This window comes from Strigops habroptila, chromosome 1 (genome assembly GCF_004027225.2).
Source record: "Strigops habroptila isolate Jane chromosome 1, bStrHab1.2.pri, whole genome shotgun sequence".
NCBI classification, from domain to species: Eukaryota; Metazoa; Chordata; class Aves; order Psittaciformes; family Psittacidae; genus Strigops; species Strigops habroptila.
In genome coordinates this window covers 105,585,162-105,596,487 of record NC_044277.2, presented here as the reverse complement: position 1 = coordinate 105,596,487, position 11,326 = coordinate 105,585,162, and the positions used below count along the sequence as shown (strand labels likewise).

The 11,326-nt window shown below is 44.9% G+C and overlaps 1 protein-coding gene across 2 annotated transcripts; it reads right to left on the bottom strand.

Moving 5' to 3' along the window:
* Positions 1-280: 280 nt before the first annotated feature.
* INSIG1 (insulin induced gene 1) lies at positions 281-9,870 on the bottom strand. 2 transcript variants are annotated; one of them, XM_030491494.1, is made up of 6 exons: positions 9,572-9,870; positions 8,871-9,265; positions 7,056-7,180; positions 6,201-6,367; positions 5,486-5,585; positions 281-2,624 (listed from the first exon to the last, which is right to left on the bottom strand). In XM_030491494.1, exons 2-6 carry the CDS (start codon positions 9,247-9,249, stop codon positions 2,595-2,597), a joined length of 801 nt encoding a protein of 266 aa, XP_030347354.1. In that variant the 5' UTR covers positions 9,250-9,265; positions 9,572-9,870; the 3' UTR covers positions 281-2,594. The 2 variants fall into 2 exon arrangements, with proteins under 2 accessions (XP_030347354.1, XP_030347362.1); XM_030491502.1 differs by having other exon boundaries at positions 9,730-9,865.
* Between the last annotated feature and the right edge of the window lie 1,456 nt (positions 9,871-11,326).

The window sequence follows — 11,326 nt, the reverse complement described above, 5'->3', positions numbered from 1 at the left end:
TTCAAATGTTGAAGTGAATAGTATTAAGATCAGTACCTTAAGTCACATAACCATAAAGTTACGCCACTTTCTTGGTACAACAGCAAGACCGTTTTTCTTCAACTGTATAACCCAGGCTGAAAGCCCCTCTAAAAGCTCATCTCTCCAAGTTCAGTTTAGGATTTTTTTAAAAACCACTGAGTATGCATGACTGAGTATTTCTTATGCAACCATAACAACTGTCCTTTTCACGAAAGATTCCTGCATAATGTGGATACAGAGAATCCAAGGCAAACACAACTTGATCTTAAAACTTTAATAGTAAAAAAAGTGTAAAACCAAACACACCGCTGAAAACTTATCAGTAAGAATGAGAATTTAAGTGTTCAAATTCAGAATAGTGCAAATTTTCTTCACTCCCCTCCCCACCTCTTCCAAACTTAAATCACTTGGTTAAGATACTCAGAAGTATTGGCAAAAACGAACTTTTTGACTTAACATTTTGGCTGCATTATGTCTAACAGATACAGAGTCAGTTTCAGTCTTTACAAATAAATCTTAAATACTTCTCTATCAATCAAATATCCATAGAGATCACTGTCGTCTTTACTTACACCTGGTTTTATAACATTTTGAAAGTGGTTTCAAGATGGTTACAAAACTGTCTTCCCCAGCAGGTAGCATACTCCTTAAAACAGCTGAGCTGACCCAGTCCTGATCTGAGGACCTAATTTCTTCAAGTAGTCCTATAAAATGTGATTATTTATCTTTTAAACATTTGAGGAAAGATCTTATACCAATGAAATTACTCCTGATTTACACCAAAGCAAGATTAGAATTGGGGTCTGCTCTGTAATATAGGCTTTGTGCTAAACTTTTCCTGCTACAAAAAAAAAAACCACCAAAAGCACAAGCAGCGGTTACAGCATTCCCTTAGAAGAGTGAAAGCAGCCAGAACACTGCTGCCTGGCCTCAATGTCTTTTTTGATGGGTCAGTCTTTGACTGATGCCTGTAACTATATCTGAAGCCATGTAAGATTGGAAATGCACACATACACACACACAAAAAAAAAGAGTAATACAAAAAGGCAAATACATAAAAGTTTACAAGTACCCATAACCACAAATTGGAGTATTTCTAAAAATTTGGGTTCAATGAATGATACAACAAAACTAACTTACTAGTTAAATAAATTATTGCTCCATTTGACTCCATGCAGCATTGAAATGAACTCAGAACCCTCTTCTCTTTAATCTCTCATAAGAAATGATAGATATTGAAGAGAACATGAGGCTCAGATTTACTGTACATTGCACTTCAACTTTAAGACCTAATACTTGCTACTTAGGTCTCCTGTGGTCTAAGCTATCAAATGAATACGTTGTGCCACCAGAACTAAGTATTAAGAAACACCGAATGTTTTTATGTAGTGACATAAGCACTTTTTTCTTTTCTTTTTTTAAGAAGGCAATCACAGATTGCAATTTCAATAGGGTTGTGAAAAAAACAAGCAATGATCTCCTTCAGAAACTGAACTGAGAAAACAAGCTGTTCGCTATTCTTCACATACAGTCTAAGTCACATTTTAGGCCCGCTTCCATTTCCAACCATTTCAGTCAAAACCCTGACTCAAAAAGAGGAACAAGGACACCTCTAGGAGGAAACTATGAATCTAAGGATTTGGGGGCACATACTCAGTGGCCAATCAATGATCTGCAATGCACATTTTGTAGTGACACCAGGCATTTTAAGATATCCAAGACCTCATTCAGTGAGATACAGAAACATATGTCTAATATTAAGCAGAATACTCACACACACTTAAACTTCTTACCGGAATTGGGGCCAGAACTCGATTCTTGCAAATCTAACTTGCAAGCTTCAGAAGTGATGAAATTTCCAGCCAGAATTTCTTGATATAGTTCATGTTTGAACAGATTGTCTCTGTGTTCACCTATCATACTGAAGTAGTTTAGAAATTCCAAACTAAGTGACTTCCAACTTTTTGTCCCTCCAACCCTCTCCACCATCAAAGACAGAAACTTAATGCAGCATTACAAGTAAGGGCATGATTCCTTCATAAGACTCCTAAAAGCAATTAGTGCAATGCCTTTAATCTGTTTTGATCACTCTTATTTTTAAATAACCCTATTTTCAAAGATTTGGATAAATACTATTCCTATTAAACCATACTTCATCATTGTTAAGCACCATCGATCTACTTCCTTGGGCACTGATACAAGAGCTTGTAATTAAATTTCAGTTTCAAGGCTTTAAAAATACGGCAGCTGATTCCAATAACTTACCACTGGAATCTAATACTTGGAAAACTGCCACTTAGCCTGAACAGTTGTACGCAACTTGGTGTTAAACTCTTCCAGAGAACAGCCGTATGCAAACGCTATGCGGTAAATCAGGGTAAGATTTCAAGATAAGCAGTTAATTTCACTTGGCTATTCTAAGAATGGATTAATTTTTCTTTTCCCCCCACAAGTCATTTGTGCAGTGAGCCCATAAAAAGATTATTTTTTTCTAAATAATCTTCAATTTAAAACAGGAACGCATCTTCGCAATGTTGCTTTCACACTGGCACCATGCTCTCTTCTTCAAAGACTTAGTCATTGTGTGGTTTCTCTGGAATACCCTATGGATAAAAAAAGAAATCAAACAGATGTTATATATTAATGCCTTTTGATAAGTGCCTACATTACGCAGTATTTTCAATGATTAAATAGTTGACTAACTGAAGACTAACTTCAGTTAGGCTGAAAATGGACATTAATTCAGTTTTTTAACAGCCCTCCTTCAAACTGTCTTCAAGCATATGTTGCTTTATTTTCCAATCAAAGTCTGGTATCAGATAGGCTTACTAATTTCCTAAGTCTCTTTTCTAATATGAAACCCTACAGTATGTCAGTGTAAGAAATTTAACAAACTTCTCTTTAAAACAAAGCTTATTATATGTTCTCATTCTAGAGCCAAAATGCAAATACATTTGCAAGTACCAAATGTGTTCACAGTTCTACAGCTCCTAGAAGTATCAAACAATAAGTATTTCCAAGGTCTAAGTTTTGAATAGCACCTTAGTTTGCCAGATGCTGAGAGTAATGACTACAACTCAAAATGAACTGTTGACATCCATTTAACCCCCCTGATGAGCACTGACCTGCAACTTAAGGTGTAAGAATGAGCAGTGAGAACTGATGGCAGTTACTGCACGTAAGCCCACTTGAAATCCAGTCCTGAAAAGCAGTAAGCATCTCCCAGCTAACATTTCTCAGGATGGGAATAGATGTCACAGGGACACTTCTCATTCTGCTGCTTCTAATTCCTTTTCTAACTGTAAAAGCTAGACAGCAGCTGAGAAGGAAGTGAGGCAACTTTACTCCACTAGAGTAACTTCCACAGGTGCTGTGTTCTACTCTAGACCTACGCAGAAAATATCTGCTGTTTGATATGCAATTGTCACATGTGGCCAAACAGCTCAGGGAGCTGTTTGCAGGAGAATACACAACAAAAATAACGGTTTTATTCAGGCTTAGTTTAAGAAGTGCAACATTCCATCTTCTTGCCACATTCACAATGGCTAACAAAACAGACTGATACTTTTGGGGCATCTCTATAGAAGAAAGACCTAGTTGACTGGATGCTACCATTCTATTTTAGAAGTGGAATTCTTTGACTTTCAGCACTGAATGCTTCATAGTGATTTGCAGAAGTTGGGCTTCTCCAAGTTTTTCCAGATTAAGTAATGCTAATGTAAACCACATGAGGAGATGCTTCTAGATAACCAGAATACTTTGCCTTGTCAACTTCCTCTTTCTTTATAAGGAAGATGACAAGATTGACAGGGAAGTTTCAGGCAGGAGTCAGTCTGATTTTAGTTATGTTCAGGTGAGATGCCAGGTGAAAAGAAGTCAAAGGAAAAAAGAATCCTATGTGCCTAAATTTATTTTAGCTCTTTAAGGATCACCTCCTTTGCTTTCTAACATAAGAAGCAGAGCAACCGAAAGTACTGTGTATGCCAATGTGAAATACAGAACTGTAGCATATAACTGACTAAATTTTTATTCTGAAACTCTGCTTGCAATAGCAAAGCTTAAATAAGACTATTCACTAATATATCTTTTTTACTTAATGTGAGCGGCAAATTTAGAATGATAAATTACACCCTCTTTCACCCCCCATACATGTAGTCCTATGAAAAAACACATGCAGAGATTATGCACCACTGGGATTTGAAGGGGGAGTAGTGAGCTTGTGTTTTAAAGAACCTCAGAGCAACCCAAAATTGACTGTGAAGTTAAGATTGTGACCATGGTCCCAAGAAATCTGTAACTTGGTATCAAGTCAGCATGAAAGAAAACCCTCAAGAACAAGAGTAGATTTGCCCATGCTCTCTCTCTTTTTTTTTTTTTTAAACCAGCCTTTTCTACAAGAGGTTACTCTTAATTTAGAGTAACTGAGAATCAATACTAAAGAAATTGATCTTCAGTGTTAGCCAGTGGTGGTCAAGCAACATGGCTCTCTTCCCCAGCTTGTAAGATCTGCAGCATCAAGTTTAGACTATCCACACTAGAAGTACATTAACATCCATCCACTGAGGCACAAGAGACAGAAAGCCTGTTCCAGGAAAGACTGCTAGCTTTAGACTTAGCTTTTTACTCATTTGTTGTTCAGTCTCAAAAAGCAGCTCGCCCCCTTACTAAACAGTTCAGAGACTAGTATTTCAGGAACTCCCAAGTCTACAAATGCTCTTCCTTCAGTAAAAATTAAAGGCACCTAAACCACAGCAGCCTTAGAGAAGTTAAATACTTAAAGGATGTTTTCCAGGATAAAGGACTTATGTAGCAAAGATGACAGATGTTAAATCAATACAGTATTATTACTATGCATCAGTCAGAACACTTTTCACAACCAAGCCTTAGGCTGAAGTGCAAGCATACACCCAGGTTTACTTTTAAGTATGCTACAAGGTAAAAATTACTTAAGAACCTAGCAAATGAAATAGTAATTTATACTATATTATCCCATATATTGAGTGATACTTAAACTGGCTCTTGAGTGACCAGAAAGAGCATAAGTGGTAGAGTGGTGGACTTTAATGCCATACAGGGACATTTCCTTTCATCTACATAACAAAAATGCTTTACTGCATAAATAATTAGAGAAAGCCTCAGTTTTCTAGCTACCTTAGATGTTAATTCAAAATACTGATGGAGCAGGAGTGACTGAGATTCTCAGCAGAAGAGGAGTACTCATTCTAGTCTTATTTAGGCTGTTGCTGGAAAAAGTTAAGTACAGAAGATACTCAAACACTTACTAAGACAATTCCCACTCTACTGGCAACACAGGTTGTACACTTACAATTCAGCTCTTGGGAAGATATCTATTTATCTCTGCCAATTCGTGAGTCATGCCCTTAAAGCCATAGTTTGTTCTTGGACTAACAACAATAGAAGGTATTTGGATTGTTAAAGGAAATGCTAATTATAGAGTAATTACCATAGCCAGTTGGCGTCCTATGTTTCCTACAGTCACACCTCCTGAGAAAAATATACATGGAAGCCAAGAACGGATGTAAAGAAAATCTGGGGATGTATACCTAGTAAAGAGAAGGAAATAAGTTATAAACAAGTTATTATCGTCACTTTACATACTATTAACAAGATGATATAGAAGTTTCTCCCCAGGCCCAGATAAAAAAAAAACCCAACAGTAATATACGAGAAGGAACAGGGAGACCAAATTAAGACTGTTAACTTAGTAAGTTTCTAAACCTAGCCAGCAAAGTTTGGAAATTCTCTCTCCTGAGAGCCAGTTAATGAGACTAAGTGTTCAAGGCCAGGTTGAATGAGGCTTTGAGCAACCTGGTCTGGAGGAAGGTGTCCCTGCCCATGGCAAGGGGGTTGGAATTAGGTGGTCTTTAAGGTCCCTTCCAACCCAAACCATTCTGTGATATACCAAGCCAGCAGAAGTTCAGTTTGCTGACCTGTTACCATTTCAACATATATCCCAATTTGTCTACTCCCCACCTTCCACCCCCAGTTCTCAATCTGATCATCTGGAACAACTGGACAATTAGCTGCCAGGACAAACAAAATGTCTTACAATAAGAACATGCTGCATGTGTTAATTACTAACTTCCGGTGCCTGTGCACCCCTGTTTTCAGTCAGGAGGACATGATAGTTGAAAGAATATTTTAAAAGCATAACTTACTGATAAACACCATTATATACAAGAAACTGGGTTATCAGAGTTGCTACAAAGGCTATTGTAATTCCAAGTCCGAGACCACTTCTTGAACGATCAAATGTCCACCAAAGACCCAGTGATAAGGCTGCTAGAGTCAGGGACAGCTGGACGTTGTTTGCAAAATCTAGTTTCTGGAGAAGGATGTTAAGGATAATGCTTTTAAGTCTCCAGATACGCTGCTGCTGAAACTGAACAAGGGAGAACTCAAACTGAAAGTGAGCATGGTTCTGTATCTCTAAACACAATATATTAAGGCTCTGGCTGTTAGACCTGCCGAACAATCATAGCACTTGTTGACTTTGACTGAAGTGTGAGTGCAAAGACAACATTTTTTGTCACATTGAGCATCAAAAGAAGATACTATATTGTAATATATTTAACTTTTATGGACTTTTACCTCAAGTGACCTAGTTATCCTTGCTGATTTAGGTTTTCTGCTCAAACCACCATTATCTTACACAAAGAACACTCTGAGAAGTTCAGTGTATGTTGCCAGTTAATTGTGTCAAGTATTAGACGCAGACAACATATTGATTAAAATAACACAATTTGTACTGTTATGCTTGCAGCTGAATCAGACATATTATGATGTCTATCTCTTTCTCTGCCCCAGAGCCCCCCCCCAAATACTTTTAAGTGAACTGTGTTATCTGTCTTAAAGTAACTACTGCAGTGTGCTGCAGGTCTCTCAGAAGTTTACCTCTCTGCCAGTAGCACCATCCTTACCTTTGTAATTCTCCCAGATGTGAATGGGAGAGACTGATTTCATGACAACAGACTAAGCACATGGAGCAACAACATAAACTGTTTCAAGGATACAGCACTTGCATGGTTAATGCCAACGAAAACTGCTATACATCGCATTACACTGGCCCATTCTCTCTTGAATTTGTGTGGTTCCCCCAGGTGGCTGTCAATGCAGGGATACAGCAGGCCAACGACAGCTGCAAGAGAAGTAACACTACTTGTACTAACTCTTATACAATGATTACTTCATTATTGCTAAAGTTTAGTTTGGCAAATAAGTGCTTGACAAAGTAGTGAGGTGCTTATCACGTCTTATCACATATTAAGTCTGATGAAGAAGAGACAATTATCACCCCCCTACTTTAGGAAAGAAATCTACTGTAGAAGCAATATTCTGTTAGAACTTCTAAAGCAGAGATATATACTGCAATGTCAGGCATCTGACTTCAAGCTCCTTTTCTCCCATGAGCACATATAGTTTGACATCCTGAGGAGATGCTTGTACCAAGAAATAACAAGATGTAACAAAAGCTTAATTACAGCTAGGAATGGAATATGTGTTTATTGCTCACTTGCAGGGCAGACAGTTTTATGAACTTGACTCATTAGCTGTGAATCAGGCCCAGAATTAAATATTTGCCTGGATGCAGAAGTCTCTTGGCAGCGCTGCTTTCTCTCCTTCTGCTGGGCTGTAAGTCAGCCTGTGCTCCCAGCCAACTCAGAGGCTAATTTTGATACCAAACAGAAGCAGAGCTGAACTTGGATAAACACCTGCCATCAGTCTTATTTATGTCAGGGAAAAATAACTACTCATACTATTAATCACACAATGTTTTTATCCTCATATAACATTTTCTCAGCCTTATCAGTCTGCAAATTGGTTGCAGAAGAAAAACATAGGCTAGCGTTAGCTCAGTTGCTAGCACAAACACTAGACGAGTTTCACTTTTTTAAGCCTTGCGACTTCATGTGTTGTTACCAACTCCAGGGTTAGACATACTGCTTTAACTATGTGTAACACTTATGTGTGTGTGTTTCCTTTCCTACCCGCCCCCAAACGCCTAAGAGGAAGAACTTCTATGCTCAGAAGGCTACAAGAAGTACCATTTTAAGACAGATATGTGATCTGATTCTGGAACAGTTTCATCCTTCTGATGCTGGTCACCAGAACTTTCACCTTAAGGTGACAGCTAAGTGCCAAAGTTCCATCCAAATGTGACAGCACTACGAGAACTTTGAGCATAAACCGTGGCAACCTATCTGCTATGCCGTTTATCATTCGAGGTTACGGTTTACCATTCACGCTCCCTTGTAATAAGGTTCCAATGACACAGATCACTGTATGAGCGCGGGTGCCGGTGCTGTGGGGGTAACGCCGCCGCACGTGACTTCCTTGTTTTCGGCCCAGCCCGTGGCCAGTTCGCGCCGCCAGCCAATGGCGAGCGCCTCCCTCCACTCACCAGTTCGCCGTGAGCCAATGGCCGGCGAGGGGCGGAGACACGCGGCCCCACCGCGCCCACCCGTGCCCCGCCGTGGGGCGAAAGGAATGGGGGGGAAGAGCGGGTAAATCCCGCTGCGCCTGCGGAAACAAGGTGTGAGCTGCGTGCGGAGCGGCTCGCCCTGCGGGGAAAACGTCACTTCACCCGCGCCCAGAGTGCACCGGCTCCGAAAGAGCCTTCCGACACGCGGGAAACGCCAGCTGTCATCCACGCAGGTGGATAAAGCTGGCGCGGGCATGCGCCCTTCCCAAAGGCACAGTCTGCACCACTCGCTGTGCGATGGAAGTGCTCACCAAGGTCACAAACTGAGCTCCATCACCTCTCCTCCCCACGGGAGGATGGCGGGGAGGAAACCAAACTAAATCACGCGTGGAGGTTAGGGACTTACCTGCTGCTGTTCCGCAGCATGGGGGCACCCACCAGGCAGAGGAGAAGAGCGTGGACATCACTTCGTCGGGGAAGAGAGTCACATTTCGCTGTATCTGCAGCAAGTTCAGCACCAGGGCCATGAAAGCACCAACAACGAAGAGGACCACGCTCCTCTGCACCAGGTGCTGACTCCAGTTCAAGGTGCTGGTGGTGCTGGTGGCGGTGCTGGGGCTGCGCGCTCCGGTACCGACCAGCGTCAGCGAGGGGCTTGAGCCGGAGGAGCTCAGCATCCCGCCCACCTTGGCGGCCAGCCCCGCTGCCGTGCCCCCCGGCTGGGCTCGGTGCCTTCCCCGGGCCGCGCAGGAACAGCTCCAGCCGCCGTTCTCCAACCTGGGCATCGGCTTCCCTGCAGTCCTGAAACACACGCGCACGGACACGCTGTCAAACGCCAACCGCGGAACGGCCCGACCCCTCACACACACTACCCCTTCCGCCAAGGGCTCCACAAGCATTGGGCGAACAGCCGGGAGCCGGCGGGCCGGGAGCCCAGCACAAGCGGGGTGACTCGGAGGCCACGGGCCGCGCTGCCTCGGCCTGTCAGCGGCGGAGCCCCCGGAAGGACCCACCGCCGCCGTCAGACCCGCGCTGTCCCCTCTCTCTCGGGACAGGGTTCGCGTCCCGGCGTATACCGGGGGGACGCGGGCCTCCCCGCCCTCTCACCTCAGGGGGCTGCGCCCGCCGCCGCGTCAGCCCGTGGGGGGACGGCGAAGGGCCGCCGCTCTCCTGCCTCCTTCCCGGCTCGCCGCCGCCGGCCTGCGGCCCGTGTAAGGTTTATAAGTCCCCAGCCACGCGTGTCACGTTACCCGCCGCCGACCTACCCGCGGCCGGAGGCAGCGCCGGGCCCGCCGCTCCGCTCCGCCACCCCTCCCCTCGGGCCGGGCCGCGCCGGGCGGGGCGGGGCCGGGCGCGAGCGCCGAGCGCGGGAGCCGCCGCGCCAGCCCGGGCGCCCGCGGCCGGTCGGGTGAGACGCCGCAGCCAATCCCGGGCGGGCGGCTGATATGACGTGCGGGACACACCACCCGCCTTCCTCTCCCCCACCGCTCCCGCCCGCACCGCGGCTGACGGCGGCAGGACCGCGCGGCGCCGCGGGCCGGGTCTCCCCCACCCCTCCTCCCCTCCCCGCCCCGGACCGCGGCCAATGGCGGGCGGGGCGGGAGCGCGCTGGGCGCCCTCGAGACTCCCCCGGCGACGGTTGTAACCGGCCGGTGAGGGGGAGCCCTGAGGAGAGCCCCGGCCGAGCTGCGCCCGGGGCGGCGGTGGCGGTGGCGGTGGCGGTGGAGATAGTGGTGATGGTGACAGGGATGGTGGTGGTGAAGGTGGTGGTGGCCCCTGCAGCTCAACCCAGCCCGCCATGGTGGCTTGTCCCCTTGGGAGATGGCAGTTAGTCATGAGGAAGGTTGAAAGCGTCTGCTGTGGCGTCTCTGGAAGATGAAGGGGTTGGCGATCCTGGCTGTAGTAATTCTAAAATGGTGGTGTAAGGAGATCCCGTCAAACCCGTGGCTGTGTTAAGAAGATGGTGCCAAACCCAGACACTGCATCAGCACCAGCCATGGGGTGCCGCTCAGGTCCCAGAGTCCTGTTAGTGTCTGTGCTGCCAACCCGAGCAGCTGCTCTGACAGCACCGGCAAAGCCTGGGTCATCACGCTCCCAGCCCAGTGCATGAAAGTACAGTTAGTGCGAGGTGTCCCTGCCCATGGCAGGGAGGTTGGAACTAGATGATCTTAAGGTCCTTTCCAACCCTAACTGTTCTATGATTCTATGTTTCGATGTTCACCCTCTGGATTCTGCAGGGGTCTGACTAGAGGCCTGCAGAGATGATTGACCCTAAGTGCCATACATCATGTTGGAGTTCAGCACCGAAAGTTGTCTACACAGCTGCTAGGCATCTTTTTTAAGATGCTGTTTCTTCAGGACACTTTGGAGGCTCTTGTGTTGATGCAGTAGCAGTGACTGGACTTCATGTTTATTTAGCTGGCCTCACTGGAGCCAACAGGTCTTCTCTTTCACGTGAGGTATGCCCTCATTACAGTTGGAAAGAATACAGGACCCAATGGCTCCCCAAGCGATGACACTGAGGATTTAGGAATAGCTGGTACCCAAACCTGTGATGGGCAGAATGATGGCCAACGTTCTTGGACCATCAGTGCTCGATGCTGGTCCAGTGCTGGTTCCAGTTGTCTTTCATCAATGTGATAAATGTGACAAATAAAAAATACAGAATCAATTCAAGATACAGAAAGAGGCAGGTCCTCTGTATATCATGAAGAGTAGAATTCATCTGGGATATGGCTATCCCTTCTGATTGCTGCTCAATTCTAGCTGGGATGCAAAGAGTCAGGACAGCTGAACCATGTGCCTTTGGACAACGTATTCAACTGTCTTGGGGATGGACAAATTGTTAGTGCCACTGTTGGA